The 19,117-nt window shown below is 34.8% G+C and overlaps 1 protein-coding gene across 1 annotated transcript in view; it reads left to right on the top strand.

Annotated features, from left to right (window-relative positions):
* Positions 1–19,117, top strand: part of SPAG16 (sperm associated antigen 16) — an 868,000-nt gene that overhangs the window by 505,625 nt on the left and 343,258 nt on the right. The window contains exon 14 of the mRNA XM_082395857.1: positions 11,279–11,405. Coding sequence (XP_082251983.1) covers positions 11,279–11,405 — 127 coding nt within the window. The remainder of the gene's footprint in view (positions 1–11,278; positions 11,406–19,117) is intronic.

The raw sequence follows: 19,117 nt of genomic DNA, 5'->3' as shown, positions 1-19,117 counted from the left end.
TGCTTTTTGCTGGGAACCCTACTCTCCTACAGCCATGCTTCTGTGACTAGAGATCTTGCCTTTTGTCATTGACTTTTTGCATTCCTGATATCTGGTTTCTGACTAAGATCTCTTTCGGGGGAATTGACATGGAAAGGAAAAGAGGTGTAAGCTTTAAAGTAACACTGTGGCTACTTGTGATCTTAATATGTTTAAATTTAATATATTTAAATATTTTGGAGAGAGAAGTTTAAATAAATGATTTCAGAAATGGCTTTTGTGTTTAAATTATTTAATGTTGCATCTATTGATCAATTTACAGTTAATGAAGTTGATCACAATCATCTTTAAACCTAATTTATTTCCTTTTTTCTTTAAAGCCCTTTTCTAAGAAAGATGTGCTTCAAAACAACCCTTTTGACCTTCTTTGTATATAAAAAACAAGCATATTAGATAGTTTTAATTAGGATTTTTAGAAGCCAGAGTTCTTTTAAAGACTGATCTAACTGCACTCAGACCATTTTAAACAGCAAGATCACCAAAATTACCAGAAAAAGCACAAAAATGCAAAAAAGATGGCACTCAATTGACTGCAAAAAGGACACTGTTTAAGTTATGAGAGCTGAAACAAGAAGGCAGAGCATGGCCTAGCTGGACCTCAGTTGGAAGTGCGCATGTCGTGGGACTCAATTTCGTTGCTGCTCTGCAGTCCCACATATGTGAATGCCTGCAGAGCATTGATTTGGGGGTTATAAGTACATGTTGGCAAGCAGGCAATTTGCATATACGGAATCCTTGAATAATGAGGGCCAACTACACTTCACAGTGTTAAGGTGTGCAAATTACTTAGAATAATAAATGTTCAACAGATATCAACTTAAACTACAGTGTTAAATGTAATAGAAACTGTTGAAATATAGTTATTTGCTTTTGTCTTCATTCATTTGTCTCAAGTTTGCCATTTCAAAATTGAGTCTTTTTACTTTAATTTTTTCCATTATCCAGTTTACTGCCATTTACTGCCAAGCGTCCACTTTTTCCTCACTGTTACCAGTGGGCACTCCTCCAGCCTCTGTAACCCTCTCTCTGTGCTCACACCCTTTGCAAAAACAGTTCAGGTGACTATTTAACAAGTCTGAGTGAGGACTTGAGGGTACTCTGAGCAAGTCCCCAGCTAAATTATGGTTATTTTATTTATTCACCTTTTGCTTTTATTCCCCAAATGCCGGATGCATTCCAGGTATTTGAGGTTGCCGGGAATCTGCCCTTTACATATGTGGAGTGGGGTTTTATTACCATTTGGGGGTAATTCTCAGATAGTGTATTTATTGTCAAGGGTTTTGGTCAAAAAATTTTTTTTGTTTAGGAGCTGTGGCCTATTGATGGCTCCTTCCTGGCTGAGACACTCAGACCACATAATTATTCTTTCACAGTAGATTATGGTGAACTTTATTTATTTATTTATTTATTTAGTTTTGGCTGTGTTGGGTTTTCGTTTCTGTGCGAGGGCTTTCTCTAGTTGTGGCAAGTGGGGGCCACTCTTCATTGCGGTGCACGGGCCTCTCACTGTCGTGGCCTCTCTTGTTGCGGAGCACAAGCTCCAGACGCGCAGGCTCAGTAGTTGTGGCTCACGGGCCTAGCCGCTCCGCGGCACGTGGGATCTTCCCAGACCAGGGCTCGAACCCGTGTCCTCTGCATTGGCAGGCAGACTCTCAACCACTGCACAACCAGGGAAGCCCTATGGTGAACTTTAAGATAGGGTTTGTGGTATACTCCCTGGTAGATTTTATCGAAATATCACTCCCTCCATTAAATGTTCAACTGAATTTTATGGTCACAGAGAAACTGTTCCACAATAAAGGATTTTATATTATTTGAGTAATATAAAATAACATTAATTAAAATGTTAACTTTTTAAGTCAAAATTTGTATGTCACTGGAGAACTTTGCCTTACTGAGATGGAAATTCAGATTTTTAAAATAGCTTATGTATAAACTTTTAAAACTATGATGGGGGTGGGAGGAATCACTCATTCAACTTGGATGTTATAGTTGTAGTATGACGATTTAAATATGTTTCACTTATGCTCATGTTAGCCTATTAGATTTAAGTATTTCATAAAGAATTTTTATTTCAGATAAGCCTTGTGATAAATGTTACCATTGTATGTTGGCTCAATTATATAAATAGTATTTAAAATCCAGGTCTTTTACTTACAAAACAGAAATAGAGTCACAGATGTAGAAAACAGACTTATGGTTACCAGGGGGGAAAGGGGAGGGGAGGGATAAATTGGGTGATTGGGATTGACATATACACACCACTATATATACAATAGATAACTAATAAGGACCTACTGTATAGCACAGGGAACTCTACTCAGTACTCTGTAATGACCTATATGGGAAAAGAATCTAAAAAAGAGTGGACATATGTATATGTATAACTGATTCACTTTGCTGTACAGCAGAAACTTACACAACATTGTAAATCAACTATACTCCAATAAAAATTTTTAAAAAATAAAAGAGATGGGATCAGGAGTAATCTTCTCCTAATTAAAGCCTGGTGCAGTAATATGGGGGAAGTTTTAAGATTTATTGTAAAGAGTTAAGAAACTAAGAGAGATTTTATCATTCAAGTACAAAATGAAAAAAAAAAAATGTAGGAACATGGGTTGCCCTTTTAGAGGGTTAGAGACAAAAAGAGAGGACAAATAAGATGACGCCAAATGGAAAATGATGAAATGCGTTGTAAAACAAAATGAGAATGTAAATATTCTTGCTATTAATTTCAGCTCTTTATGAAGCAAAGGAATTGCCAGAATTACTAAATTTTTGAAATAAACCTGTAGAGTAAAAACTAAGTAAATAAATAAAATGAAATAAAATAAAATTCAGGTCTTACTAAGGGTTAATAAGATAATGAATTCCAGTATTTTTTTTCAAAACAAGGATAGATAATTTTTACCCTTTTTCTTCATATTCACTTGAATATATGTTGCTGCTGCCTTTTGTAAATGTTCCATAATTCCATTAACCACATTTTGTTGATCTGAAAGTTCATACAAGTTTGAAGTTTCAAAAGTACAGTTTCATATCCAATATTAATAGTGTTAACAACAAACACACCAAAGGAAATAAAACCTTTAAAATTTCATGCCTCACAAGGGAGAACTGTATTAAAACGATGCCCTCTTACAAGTTACAAATGGGAAATACATTTTAAATGAAAAGGCATCTGCTCTAGAAGAGCAGATCACTTTGTTTTATAGCAAGTTCAAAATTCAGAGAAATATTCACCCTTCAGTTACCAGACTAATAAATTGAATCAAGGGGGGCAAGGAGAGAGATAGAAGAAAAAAGGGGAAATAAAGTAAAAGCAGGAGGTGGGTTAATAAAGGGCTTTTTCTTGTGAACTAACTTCTCCCTACAAAAATGATAAGAAAACAGCAGACAGAGCAACAGAGATAAAATTGCATCAGGCTTCAGTGTTTATGTTTTTGATGGAAATGTACAAATAATTCCAATCCCTTGCGATGCTGTCATGCTCCATCACTTTAGTCCATTTTCACCTTGCAAAGAATTCTGAATGGGACTTCCTTCTCTGGCAGCTAAGTAATCTCTTACAAGCCTGCTCTTGCAGCCTGTCTGCCTGGAATGCCCCACACGTTAAACAAGTGACTTGTGAGCAGATTTCTTGCCCCCCTGAGCAGTGCTTTCTTCCTTTAAGCTATATGAAGACCCAGCTTTTTCTTTTTGTTTGGGAAACTATGTGCACTAGAATATATCATTGAGGAACCTCTCCCTCTATCCCACTACCATAACTGAATACACTCCCAAATAATTAAATTGGGTTTTAATGACAACAGACAAAGCCTGAATATCAATTGTGAATGTGCACAGTGCAACAGTGCACATAATATGTAAGGACACAATAGTGCACATAATATGTAAGGACACACATTTCTAAATTATACATTTTCTGTGTATGTGTATTTGTTAGATCTTCATTGCGATGAAACAGATATAATCATATTTATAATACTGTTGAATTTGCCTTGAAAATACTACCAGATTTTGAAAATAGGAGACTTTTTAGTTTTTTGGCAAATTCTGTATGTAAAGAAGATTAAGGTAAGAGCATACTTATTTATAGGTTGAAATGCTTCAATTAAAAAATAATAGAAATTCTATTCAGGTTTATTCTATTTAATAAATACAGCCTTTTAAAAAGTTACCACTAATGAACTACTTGCAAATAGCAATGCTTAGCTTTGTCAGAGGTGGAACTATCTTTCAGTGATAACTCACAGGAGGTTAGAAATAGTAATCATTCTTTAATATTTTGCTGATGCTGTTCACAGATCTTTTTTATGCAGTTATATGTATTGTTTTATTTTCTCTCATGTTTTTCTGTTAAATCTTTTGTGGATTTTTGTTTGTCTATTTCTTTATATTTCCTTTTTACTTCCTTTTTAATTAAACGTAAAAGACTTCCCAGTAACTATGTAATGCATGCCTTTAGAAAACAGAGATATATATGTTAATGGTATAGCTATTCCAAATATTAAAGATTCTTTATCCATCTATGAAGATGCATGTAATTGACACATGCACGCATGGAGATGTACTTGATAAGAGAATAGGATCACTATAAATATTCAATTATTCACAGAAATGTATATTAAGTAGTTATTGTGTCCCACATACCAGGAGAGTGAAGCCAGAAGGAAAAGTATTCTGAAAAGTGTTATTCATTTTTAATTGTTTAGTCAAGGTAATATATACAGTGAAATGGGCAGCTTATTAAGTGTTCAATTAGATGAGTTTTGACAAATGTATATACCTTTAAAACTAATGAAGATATAGGCCATTTCTATGATCACAGGAAATTTCCCATTCATCTGATGAAAGCCCACTTCCCATAGCAAACACTGTCTGGTTTCTATATCCATAGAGTGTCTGTTCTTGAACTTCATATGAATTTAATTATATGATACATAGACATATTTATCTGGATTCTTTTATTCAGTATTATTGAGAGTAAAGTATATTGTTGTAATAATCAACAATTTATTATTTTTAATCACAATCTAATGAGTTAATATGGTACTACTTCATCTAATATGTAAGGACCTTAAAACAGTGTAATTCCATGTTTACCCCATCTTCGTGATTTTGCTGTCTTGTATTTTACTTTTACGTACTTAAAACACTGTCCAGTACAGTGATGGTATCTTTACTTTAGCCAAATGTCTTTTAAAAATTAGAAAAAGATGTTTTACATTTACCCATATACTTATCATTTCAGATGATGATATTCTTTTCTGTATACAGATGTTTCCATCTGGTGTCCTTTCCATTCAGTCTGAATGCCTTCTCTTCAGCATTCATGTAGGAAAGATCTGCTGGTGATGAATTTTCTCAGCTTTCATTTATCTGCAAAGTTGTTGCTTCTTCATTATTGAAGGTATTTTAACGGATTATTGAATTTTCAGCCCTTAAAAATGTTGTTTTATTGTATTCTGTCTGTTGTTTCTGTTGAGAGGTCAGTTGCCATTGGCATCATTGTTTCCTACATGTTATGTTTCTTTCATTGATTGTGACTTTCAGATTTTTGTTTTAGATTTTGCTTTTAGCAGTTTTACTATGATATGCTTAGGTGTGTTCTGTCTATTCTTAATTATGCTTGGATTTTCCTGAGCTTCTTGGATCTGTACATTGGTATTTCTCATCAAATTGGGGAACATTTTAGCCAGTATTCTTTCAAAAATGTTCTAACCCTTTTCTCTTTCCCTCCTCCTCTACACCTACCCGCCACCTCCGGAAACCCTGTTATTCCTGTGTTAGACCATGTGATTATCCCCACTGATGACTGGGGCTCTATCTATGGTTTTTCAATATTTTTTCTCTGTTCTTCAATTTAGGTATGTTCTATTGATCTTATTCAAGTTCACTGATCCTTTTTTCTGCAGTATCCAACTTGCTATTTTGCTCATACAATAAACTTTGTTTCATGTGTTATACTTATCAATTCTTTTTTTTATAGTTTCCATTTATTGTCTGAGAGTCTCTATTTGTACACCCATTATAACTGTTTCTTTAAATCCTTAAACGTACTTATGATATATGGTTGATGTCTTGGTCTTTGATTACCAAAATTTGATTCATCTTAGAGCCTGTTTCTACTACTGAGCTTTTTACTTGATTATGGGTCACATTTTTCACCTCTTCACATGTGTACTAATTTTTTGTTAATTATATGCTGGATGTTGGTTAATAGCAAATTGTAGAGAGTCTATATTAAGTGGTCTTTTTACAAAAGGTAGTGAGTTCTGTTCTGGCAATCTGTTTAATTACAGGCAGATCATTTTTGCCCTTTCAGGCTTAGTTTTATTCTTGGTAAGGACAAGTCTATTTTCATTTTGAACTTAATTCATGAACCTGACCCTTACTCCTATGGTGGGTGCTTTTCTGTAGTCACAACTGAAAGTCTGAGGTGCCTACTGAGTTCCCTCCACTCTAGTTGGGATTAAAGTCCAGTGTCTTCCATCAGTACCTGGTCTCTGGTATCATTGTACAGCACTCAGCCACACAGGGCTTGTAGAGTCTTACTCTGTAGAAATGCCATCTAGACCTTGGCCAACAATTCACAGCAAATCCCCACGCAAACTACTGCCATTTCCCATGCAGCTCCCTTTTCTCACATACCCTTCACTGCAAATTTCAGGCACAGCAGCAGGTCAAACTATTCCCGTTTCCTCTTGGCTCAGTGAGACTTCAAATCTACTGGGGTTCTACTACTATATTTGATAGCAGGGAAGTGTTTCCAAGCAGAAAGTCAGGGAGGTCATGGAGCTCTTTGAAATTTTTTCTTTGCTCAAGGATTCCCATCCTGTGCTGTGTTTAGTTCAGTGCCAGAAAACAGTTGCCTCATATAATTTGTGTCATTTTATAGTTGTTTGTTGTGGAGGGAGAGGCACAGTACCGGTTACTTTATCATCGTAGCACAAATCCCAGCAAGACACTTTTATTGCTGGTTAAAGGAGATCAAGGAAACTGCCAGAGGTGAGGCAGGTTGAGGGTGGTAAGGGAGACAAGGGCCTTTAGAGTTAATATAGGGCCTGTGACTTGAGGGGTTTTGCAACAAGCTACATCTGTACTTTAAAATATAAAAGTGGAGGAAAGATGAACTTCAGGAATCAAGCCAGTAACACACTCAGTGAGAAGTCTTTTGGGAAGATAGCAAATCTGATTAGAAATTAGAGTTAACCTAAATCTAATTTCCCTCCTTTTGCCATTAATCTTTAGCAAGTAGCTGTCCCATATAATGTTAAGTCATAATAAAAAGAAACCAACCCAGAACTGATGATGAATTGCAAAAATTGAAGAATAAATGAATATAAACCAAATTCCACTGAAGATCATACAGTGCACAAAGAATTATGTAAGTAAAGTTACCAATAATTCAGACAAAAAGTCCTCTATATTTTCAGTCAAATTACAGAAATGCTGTATTTCTTTTTTTTATAAATTTATTTATTTTGATTTTATTTATTTTTGGCTGCATTGGGTCTTCGTTGCTGAGCGCGGCCTTTCTCTAGTTGTGGCGAGTGGGGGCTACTCTTCATTGCGGTGCACGGGCTTCTCATTGCGGTGGCTTCTCTTGTTGTGGAGCACGGGCTCTAGGCGCACAGGCTTCAGTAGTTGTGGCACGTGGGTTCAGTAGTTGTGGTGCATGGGCTTAATTGCTCCACAGCATGTGGGCTTTTCCTGGAACAGGGCTCAAACCCATGCCCCCTGAACTGGCAGGCAGATTCTTTTTTTTTTTTTTTTTAATATTTATTTTTGGCTGTGTTGGGTCTTCATTTCTGTGCGAGGGCTTTCTCCAGTTGCGGTGAGCGGGGGCCACTCTTCATCGCGGTGCGTGGGCCTCTCAGTGTCGTGGCCTCTCCCGTTGCAGAGCACAGGCTCCAGACACGCAGGCTCAGTAGTTGTGGCTCACGGGCTTAGTTGCTCCGTGGCATGTGGGATCTTCCCAGACCGGGGCTCGAACCCGTGTCCCCTGCATTGGCAGGCAGATTCTTAACCACTGCACCACCAGGGAAGCCCCTGGCAGGCAGATTCTTAACCACTGTGCCACTGGGGAAGCCCAAAATGCTATATTTCAAGTTGATTTTACATAATAAAATAGAACATCAAAAGAGCTAAAGCATTTTATTATGATTTTATAAGACAATAGATGCAGATAGAAAGCAGACTGAGAAATATCAGGAAAAAAGTGAAATCAAAAACAGAAATAAAGGTTTTTGATTGCTCCCTCTTCACAGACACACAAATAACCACAATTAAGAATTATAAAGAACAGGTGTGAAAAAGAAATTTTATATATATATATATAAGGATACAAGGATTATAGACAAAATGTTAAATGTAGAGGAAAATGAGACAAAATAAAACATAGCGGGTGTTCTTAAGGGGGAAAAAAGAAAAAACAAGCAGAATAAATGGAAGAGAAAAGTGTAAAGATATAGTGAAAGAATAACTATTTATTAGAATAAGAAAAGTCTAAGATGGAAATTGCTATCAAGCCATGCCATGGTGAAATTTCTGAACTCCAGTGTTTGCAAAAGAACTGTTAGGGCTATGGGTATAAAAAGCAAATCATCCACAAAGGAAGTTAGGCAGGAAAGGGAAGAGAGATTCGGCTGGCCTCAGACTTTGCCCCTGGTATGAGACAGTGAAACATTCCTCCACAAACATTGGAGAAGGAGAAGTGATGGTCCCAAGATATTACAACCATTCAGAATTGCTTTTGAAGTACTGAATAATCAAGAAAATGTATAAAAGTATGGGTTCAGAGGATTAATTTAAATAGATATTAATTGAACACTAGGAGGATGGGAGGCACTGAGCAACACTGGGATTTATGATTACTGATCATATGTGTGTGTTATAATTTTTGACGTTGTAAGATTAACAAAATGATTTCAAAAAATTGGTAGGTGAGTAAAAGAAAAATGGGAGGAATTATAAACATGTTATAATTATAAACATTTCCTTTTTAAATTATACTTTCTATAAATGAAATATGACTAAAAATAACATACTTAATATTTTCTTAATGTGAGGATGTTTTTTAGAGAATGATATTTCATAATAATAAACTATTGACTTTCTTATATAATTTAATTTAATAATTTACTACATTATATATAATTTTCATTTTTCTATGAAATCAATCTCTCTCTCTTTTTCTCTGTCATAGAGCTATATCTGGAGCAATTACTCTAATAGTTAAAGATGATTATGTCAATATAGTGGGCTTTGGAATATAAACGTTTAAAGAAATGTTTTGTACTTATATTTTGAGAATCATTAGAAAATAGCAGGTAAAATTTCTACATAAAACAGTACTTCTTTAAAAATAAAAGAAAATAATTTATCCTGTAAGTTTTAGCACACATCTCAAAAAAATGTCATAAATAAAATCTGAGCATACTTACAAATATCCAAATATATTTTTGAGGGGTCAGGTATTAGATATTTTAGGCTTGTGAACCATATGGTCTCTCATTACTGTGCAACTCTGCTGTTGTCATGGGAAAGCAGCAATAGACATGTGTAAACAAATTGATGTGTTCCAATAAATCATTCTTTGCGAAAATAGGCAGCCAGCCATGGGCCATGGTTTTTGAGCCCTGGTATATATTGACCTTTCATCAACCTTAATGATCAAAATATTATCAGCCTCTCTCAGAAATATTAAGATAAAGAAACTGATACAAAATGGCCCTGATTAATGAATTTATTGATTTTATTTCCTTGTTCCTGACATTAATTACTATAATACTTCACTTTGATATGAAAAGTCTCAATCAAGGGGCAAAACTGAGTAACTTACATACGTATCCACATAAATCTTAATATTTTCTAACTTCTCAAAAAAGCCAAAATTTAAGTAAGGAGGAACAAACTTTGCTCCAAACTGTTCTTAGATGTTATGCTCAATTTGACTTCTTCCCTTGCCTTTTACATTTACAACCTTGGTCAAAAATCTCAGATTGTCGGAGCTAGATTGGACCTCTCAGTGCATCAAATTAAGTAATCTCATTCTCACAAGAAGGACCCCTACTGCCACTGAGGTTAATAACTTCTCTATGGTAACCCTGCTAGTTCTTGTCAAAGTTAGGACTGGAACCCAGGCTACCAGCTCCCATCGCAGAGTTTTTCCCACTCCACCATACTGTCACGTATGGCATGGCTCAAGCCAGACAGCCATCAGCTGATCAGAGCTTAATGAGCTGGTTATCATATTAGAAATGTACTTATATTGACTCCTCTGTTCTCGGCATTATTAGTTATCCTGTTTCTTCTCTATTTTTAAAGTAGGTTTATAAATAAAGTTAATTAAAGACAATCAAACATTACAAATGAGAAGTGATACTGCTCTATGAATATATCCTGCTTCATTAAGAAACAGTCCTTTCATAAAATGGCAAAAGGCAAAGCTGCAGTTGTCTTTCCTTATGAGTTATTTCTAATCATTTAGATCAGTGGTTCTCAGACTTCTGTGAGTATCAGAATCAACTGGAGAGCTTGTAAAACACAGACTGTTGGGCCCCAACCCCAGAGTTTCTGATTCAGTGGGTTTAGGATGAGGCCCAATTTGCATTTCTCATATGTTCCCAAGGGGTGCTGATGCTGCTGGTCTGGGTAAAACACTTTGAGAACCACGGGTTTAGATTCGTTAATTCACACTTCTGCTCAGGCTTCATCTCAGATCCAGTGAAACAGAATGTCTGGGACTTGAGGTGGAGTATCTGCTAAAAGTATCTCAGGTGATTCTAACATAAAAGCCCAAGCAGCTGAGGCGGGGGCGGGGTGGGGGGAGGAAGAGAGACTGAGCAACTTAAAGAAGTTTCTCTGGTCTTCCCATATTAAGAAATGTTTTCTTCATCAGTGTATTCCTTTATGAGATGGGAACAGTTTTTAAGTAGTCATTTCATGATAAGGAATAAATGAGGTATTATGAAGATGACTTTACCAAGTGACTTTATAAATTGAACGTAATTTAAATTTAGTCAATTTTATGCTGCTAATTCTATAAAGTGCTTAGAATATAAGGTGATTGTAGAACTCTCCTTTTAAAATGTTATTTTTGTACATCTTGCCACTTGTAAAGCTACTTTATGCCTCAGATACTTGAACTATCTTTGTTAGCATTGTATAGACAGCATAAGAAACATGTAGTGCTAAGTCCTACAGCTTTAACTCTTACTGTTTCTCTCTACAGTGAAAGATGCAGATGCACTTTGTATGGACATACAGACTCTGTGAACAGCATCGAGTTTTTTCCTTACTCCAACATTCTTCTCACAGGTTCTGCAGATAAGTCCCTGTCTGCATGGGATGCAAGAACGGTAAGCAAATCATCAACACTTTTTCCAATTTTGATAGGTCTAGTTACTCTTAGTCACTTTTCAGGTATTAGGTACAATTTATGAAGTAATTGTACAGGGGCATGTAGGTTAAAAGAAGGGTAATAAGTTCCTATTTACAAGATCTTGTCTATGTGCTTTTATGTACCCTGCCTCCTAAAAGTAGGACTATAAAAATAATGTAATTACTTCATTAAACATTAATGCAACAATTTTTTATTGAGATAGAAACTCTGCTGATACAAAACATATGACAGGGAAATGCATAGCACCTCTCCTTAAGGACTTTGTAGCTTGGAAAGGAAGGAGAAACGAGATTTTAATGCAATGAGGTATGTGTTAAAATGGAAGAGGATACAAGACGCAGGGGAAAAGCAAGAAGGAGAACTCTTATCTGCCTAGAAGGCTGTGGATGGCTCCCAAGAGGAGGCTGTGCTTGAGCTGAGATTTGGAGGGTAAGCACGATATACCAGGTAATCTCGAGAAGGTGGATTCCAGGAAACAGCAGTGCATGTACAAAGCCATAGAAGTATGAGGCTACAAAGGCATATTCTGAGAGTAATAATATGTTTGAATAGAGCTTAAGGAAGGAGGAAGAAAAAACAAGCAAGAGTATACAGATAGACAAGGACAAGATCATTAAGTATCTGATTGAAATTTTATGGTTTTCAGAAGGAATCTATTAAAGCATGTTAAGCAAACAGGGTAACATAATCAGGTTAACCTTTTAGAAAGATTAATTTGATAGTAGAGTTAAGGGAGTCATTCTCATATAGGAGGCTTGTACAGTAGGCTGTGAGCAGATGAGAATTTGAACTAGGAGACTGTGAGAATATAAAGGAAAGTATGGATTCAAGATAAGGGGTTTAACTCTTACAATTTGAAAAGTGACTGGATGTGGAGATAATGGGAGGGAAGAAAAGGGGTTTAAAGGTGACCAACTGTCCCAGTTTATCTAGCTAAGACTGAGAGTTTTCCTGGGTTGTGGGATTTTTCAGTGTTAAAACTAGATAATCCTGGATTACTGTGGCTTCAGAAGTGAATTAGATGTGAAGAAATGGAGATGGAATTTGGGAACTACACTTTCAAAGAGTTTGGCTGTGGAGATGAAGAGGAGAAAAGTCTATGCCTGTAGGATCGAATAGAGGTCTCCCTTGTTCAGATAGGAGACAGCATGTTTATTTGCTTAGCGGTAGGGGAGAGGAAGGGATTAAAGATTTGGGAAAGAGCAAACACAACTAATTGAGCACACACTTTAGTAATTTGTGGAATGCCAAAATATGCAAAACAGGGTCTCCCTATTTGTTCTTAGCAACATTTGATGAGGATAATGTAGGAGACTATACTAAAAAGAGAAAAAATCCATATTTTATGGTTCGTGAGTCAGGAAAGAAATGCAACTTGTAATGTTTCCCATTTATCTTCCTGTATACAATGCATGATTGACATCAATAGAGGAATATGATGGTGAACATACAGATAGTATGAACAGGGACCCAAGTTCATTATGGGAGGCCCTATTTAGTCCTCTGAGACAAATTGATTTAGGATAAATAGGGAACAAGGAGACCTTAGGTTCACATATTATAGAAAAACAGCTAATGGTAGAATGACAGATACCTTAGACACAACTTCACATGTTGCAGCATGTCAAGGGGCAGCAGTCAAGGGGCACTGTGGGAAAAGTGTATCAGCCATGAATTAAGAGTAAAATCAGAATGATTTGTTGTTGGGTAAAAAAGGTGCCACAACCTTCTCCTTGCTTTAAAATAGCTTAGACCCTGGTGCAACAGAATTCACTCCTGCTAATGGAGCATCAATGAAAAAGCAAGATTTTCAACGCATTTAGCCTAAATACTTACATGTGAAGTGTGTATAAAAGCCATTGGTAAAGGAAAACCCACAGAGAAAATATTAATTTAGTAGTGACCTAAATTTTATGCTCATTTTCTTTTGATATCAGATTTTGTTTTTGTCTGTCTCTCAGAGTGCTATAACTGAATGTTATCAGGAAACATGTCTCTTATTTATTTTCTTTCCTGTGAAAAACTGGAGCACTAATGCTTAGAAGTAAAACTGCTCTTACAAAGAGAAGTTGCCTCTCGTGTATCTGCCTTAAATGCCTAGAGTTGCTTATTGATGGTGGCCTTCCTACCTCTTGTTGGGAACTCCTTGTATACTGGTCTTATTTCCTACAGTATGTCCGGGAGCAGGAGAAAAGAGGGATTCAGCACAGCACAGGGCATTTAGCACACAGCAGGATAGCATGTGGATTGAATGTATGTCCTTAAAAAGATTGTATTTCTTTAATCAATATTAACATATATTTTTCAAATTTGTTTTAATGGCAAATTAAAATTTTTATTATTAATATTATTACAATTTTATTAGTAGTATGCATGCTAGCTTTATAGTCATTAATACTAGGGAAAGGACTCTAAAATACTTTGGTATAAATAAAATGTTGTTCATAAATTATGGTAAATACATCAATGGTTAGAAATAAAGTTCATTTAATTAGTTTATTTTCTGAAAATATTTCAAACCAGATGTTAAAAAATATATATTTAAATTGGTATCTATATAAAATAGAATTAGCATGTAAAACAAAGGGAAATTCACTTAATTTAGGTTATTAATAAGTAGACAATGCAAGTTGTTAACTAAATGTTATTATAAAAGTCTACAAATAATATATGACAGCAACTCTAGAATTAAACAGAATCATTTCACTTAAGTTGCGTTAGCAGTTCTGGTGATTTGTTTCAGATCTACCTCATTTTTTTTAAAACACAAAACAAAACAAAAAAAACTTGAAACAGCCAGATTTTTAAAAATTCATATTTTATATATAGTTTTTAAAGGGTACATGTTACATGTTGTTTATATAATATGAAATTATTAGCTTTTTTATTTCACAATGATTTGTGAAGAAGTTAAAAATAAATGTATTTTTGTAGTTAAATATTATGAGATGTTGAAAAAAGTAACCAGGATAGCTATAGTTTTTTCTGTGTAATAGTAAAAACTGTACAACATACTGATATGGATGGTATTATTAGACTTGTAATATCAACTACATCTGTAGTATTCTGGTATTCTCCTTTTTTATAACTTTTATATTATGTAAATTCCTTGATAAATGATAAACTGTCAGGTGATGCTGAAAGACTGAACCTAAAATGAGATGAATGACTTCCTTCACAGTAAAGCAAAAGCAGAACATTTTGTCACCTCAATGTGACCAACTAGTATTGAGACATTTTCTAAAATATTTTTTGATGAAACATGAAAATGACTAGTGGATTATATTCCTATAAATTAGTTTTAAACCTCTTTCTCCCATTCCCAAACATATACTAGCCTTAAATCATTAACCTAATCTAACAGCTTATTGTCAAAGATAATGAATGTGGAGACCTCTAAGTCAGTCTCTAAGTCAACTGGACAGATGGGCTCTGAGTTTTGTGGGAGACAAGGAAAGGACTATAAATCTTTGTAATTACCAAATGGAGGCTATTAAATAGCTTGCAGTTTGGAAACTCATGAAATTGCTCTGTTTTATAGGACTACATGCAGAGTATTTTTCCTCAAAGTTATGAAACAATAAAATTATTTTATTAAAATTGAAAAAAGATTGTAATATTGTCAGAAAATGATGTATAATATAGTACATTTAGTGAAAACTTATAATGCCCTCTCAAAAAGCGACATGAAAAATTCAAATATACATCAGTGATTTGGAAGCCTATTATAAAGGCCGAGATTATTAGTCATTCACAAGTCCAATGAAAATATTAAGGCTTTAGAATTTTTTTGAAAAAAAGAAAAGAAAGAATGTGCTCACTGTACAGTAAAACATAGAATAGAATGAGTAATACATCTGTGAGTTCAGAGCTAGGCTGACAAAGATCAGAGTTGCTGACATTTCGCCTCTTGCGATGAGTCAGACACAGAGTTCATGGCCTGGACCGCCTTTGGTGTCCATGTCTTGCTCCCTAGACTAACTGCAGGCTCTAGTCCAGCATACTGTGTTGTCCCAACTTAGCTGTAGCCAAAAGATCCAGTAACTGATCACTCTGAGTTCCTATGAAGTGAAAAACTGAGAACTCACCAAAAAAGTTACTCTTGGGTCCTGTGTGGTGCTAACCCGTTGTGGACTCCACAGTTCAACCTGCACCCTGCCTAGGCTGTTGTTCTCCTCAGATGCTACCTGGTGAACTCTTAAAGGAGCCTGACATTATTCAGAAGCCCAAATGTGGAAACAAAGGCAAAGATTGTACCTTCTCTCTCTAGGTTTTATTCCTCAGCCACATTCAGCTTAGTAATATTTTTTGAAGATCTTTGTGCCAGGCAATATCCTGGGTTCTGGACTGTTGACTGTGACAGAGTCCCTGCCCTCAGTGTACACACAGTCTACTAGGGAGCAGACAAAAAGAGAAATTATCTTAAAATTAAAGGTAGTAATTGATATATGCTTGATATAAACTCAATATAACTATAGCTTTGGCTTCTTGTGCCAAAGCTCACTATTCCAAGAGGTGATTTAGTGAATAACACTTGTTGAATACCTACTATGTGCCATCACTTTACCTGTAACAGCTATGTAATGCTTAGTGGAATCATCATTATCATCTGTATTAGGAACTGAAAAAACAATGGCTCAGAAGAGTAAAATATGTTGCTCAGACCAGCCAATTGGTCAGTGCAAGAGTCAGGAAGCAGGCTGACTCTCCAAACTCAATTCTGTATTTTTATTTTACGGCCTCTAGTTTTAGTTGGTTCTCACTGGCAATCAGAATAGTGTTAAAATGGCATTTCAGTAAGAAAAGATGATTCAATATGCTTACATTTTCAAAAATGTTTGTTTAACACTGTAATTCAATGATTCATTAGTCAGATCTATGCTTGGATTTAACAACTATCAGATGTGCAAATGATCCCTCACAAAGACACAAAACTCTAAAGAAAAAAAGTGCATCATGGTCTGTAGCTATCAATTTGGATAATGGATTTTCAAATTCATCCAGTTATGCAATGGCATTTTTGTTAAAATTTGCTAGGCATTTCTCCCCTCCTGAGGTTGATCAGTTGGTTTTATAAAGTACCTAGAAGTTTTCTACTATTTTAAAACAAAGTAGAAAATTATTTTCCTACATTTTTAAGAGTTTGACTCAATAGCTTTGAAAGGTGATTGCCCTTACATATTGGCAGGGGAAGCACTTCCAAACAATTGTTATCAAATGCTCCATAGAGCAAGTTTCTTTTTAAAATGATTCCTTTTTTGTTCACTGTTAAAATGTCACCTTTACTTTGATGGAATGATTAACTTTATTATTATTTTCAAAAATACTTGCTTTATAGTACATGGCTAACAAATGCTTATCAAAACATAAAAGGTCAAGAAATTAGGAATACTTGTGTTTTGGGGAAAAAAGCATATGACTCGTCTTTAAGGTCAACTTTAAAATACATGCTTTGCTAAATGTAACAGTGAAGTTCTGTGAGGGTATGAAACATTTTCTTGGTCACTGTCTGATTTATTATAAAAGATTCTGAAGATTCTAATCATCAAAGGATCTATTTGAATAAAATTAAGCAACTTAAAAATACTCAGTGTTCCAAACTGCAATAATATGTTGCAGTACACGAAGAAAGCTTCACTGCATTGTTTTCCATATATTGTGATGCACCTTACTTTGGAGACCTCAATTCAAAGACCTTTACATATATTACACAAATCCTATGCAAAGCTTACTGCTCCCTCACTAAATAAATGTCAGCTACCATCAGTTATTAAACTCACTATATACTAGCCATGTGAAATTAGCCAGTATAGTGCAATGATCTTTTCTTTCGAAAAAACCTTTCCTTTGCTATTTTTTTCTAGCTAAAATACCTCTTCCTCCCTTCAAATGGAGAGTTTACTTCTATTCTTAAAGATTTACTTATCCTTCCCTAAAAAAAGTTCTCCATTTTGCCCCTGTGGATTAGGTGTCTCAAGAAGCAACTAAGAAAATTTTATACCACATAGAATTTTGCCTTTTTGGGGGGTAAAGTACTTAAAATGTTGAACTTGACAAATGAGGTATTTTTTTTTCCACAAAAAGACAAACCTTACCAATTTGCTGACTTTTTTTGTAATAACTAATGGTTTCAGTAACATGGTACCAGCAGTTATGTTTGAAAAATAAATGTGCTTAGTTGTGTTTCTATAGAGTCCTTTGCTTAAATCTATGTTATCTTGCATGTATGTCAGACAGTACAGCACAGTAATAGCACACAGCCATTGTGCCTGGATTCAAACCCAAATTCTGCTGCTTATTGGCAGTGTGGCCTTGGCCATAACTGCCTGAAATCTGTGAACCTCAGTTGCCTCATTTGTAAAATATAGTCATAGTTCCTATCACATAAGGGTATAATGGGGATTAAAGTGCACAGAAAATTGAAGTGCTTAGAAAATTGACTAATACATGTAAGAACTTAATATATTTTACATATACTTATAGAAACTGTCATATATCATAGTTGTTCACCTATTAATATATCTCTAACATGAAACTCTGAGCTTTATTCTATACTTTCACAGCCTTTGGCATAATAGATGATCAATTGTGTTGAAGGAAGGAAGGAAAGAAGGGAGGGAGGGAGGAAAGGAGGGAGAGACCAAAAATCAGATGTTTTGCTTTTTAGGTAAGAAAACATTTTATCTAAAAAGAAAAAATCACTGTTTTCTAAAAATTAAAAATAAGTATTTTTTAAAAAAATAATAAAATAATCATATAGTAAATAAATCAATTTAATGTTACAAGGTTTCAAAAGATTATTTACCTCATAAAATGCCGCAGTTCCTTTTATATCTCGTATACACCATATAATATCTTTGCATACATAACACAAATACCATCATTCTTTTTCTCTTATCCTTTGCAGTTAATATAAGTAGCATGACAATGGCCAGCAGTGGGAAGACTAGATTTTTGTATCTGGTTATCAGGCTTTGAAAAAAGTCATATTTCAATATTGGAAACAATGATTAGTAATGACTGTGTATTCCTAACAAACATATGGATAGATTCGTTTTATGGGATTATTTCAATTCTGTAAGAGTTAGAAATAAAGTCATACTTCATGCAGTTTATTTAAGTTGAATCCAATAAAGATGTAGAGTTGAGGTAAAAGAAGGTATAAGAATAAGTAAAATCCCTAACCAGTTCTTTAGGATAACTTGAATATTCTTGACAAGATAGCACTTCACTTTTGTCATGGTTAAGACACTGCTTTGCACTGTCTTATATATTGAATTGTATGGATTGGGTTGAATTCTAGGATTAGTGGGAACAATCCAAAGGAAAAATACCAGATATTCACAACTCATCCTTTGAGTAAAAATAACACAGGCTAAATCTTCTCAAAAACATTTTTCCATATGCTTGCCCAATTCTTATTTCATGGCTGAAATGGGTTATTTGTATCAATTTTAGAGTATTTATATTATTAGAAGAGAAATAATTATCTAGGAAGGTATGAAATTTAGGTATGGTAGATTCCTAAATTCAGTTCCTCTTAGGTCATTTAATAATAGCTGTAATAAAAATAATTAGCATTTACTCTGTCAGGCATTTTAGACACATGATTATATTTAATCATCACATAACACTGCAAGTTAGAGAATATTTTCACCATATTATAGC

The sequence above is a fragment of the Balaenoptera borealis genome (genome assembly GCF_965194805.1).
Source record: "Balaenoptera borealis genome assembly, chromosome: 6".
Taxonomy (NCBI): Eukaryota; Metazoa; Chordata; class Mammalia; order Artiodactyla; family Balaenopteridae; genus Balaenoptera; species Balaenoptera borealis.
The sequence above is the reverse complement of the archived record's forward strand: the minus strand, read 5'-3'. Positions and strand labels throughout refer to the sequence as shown.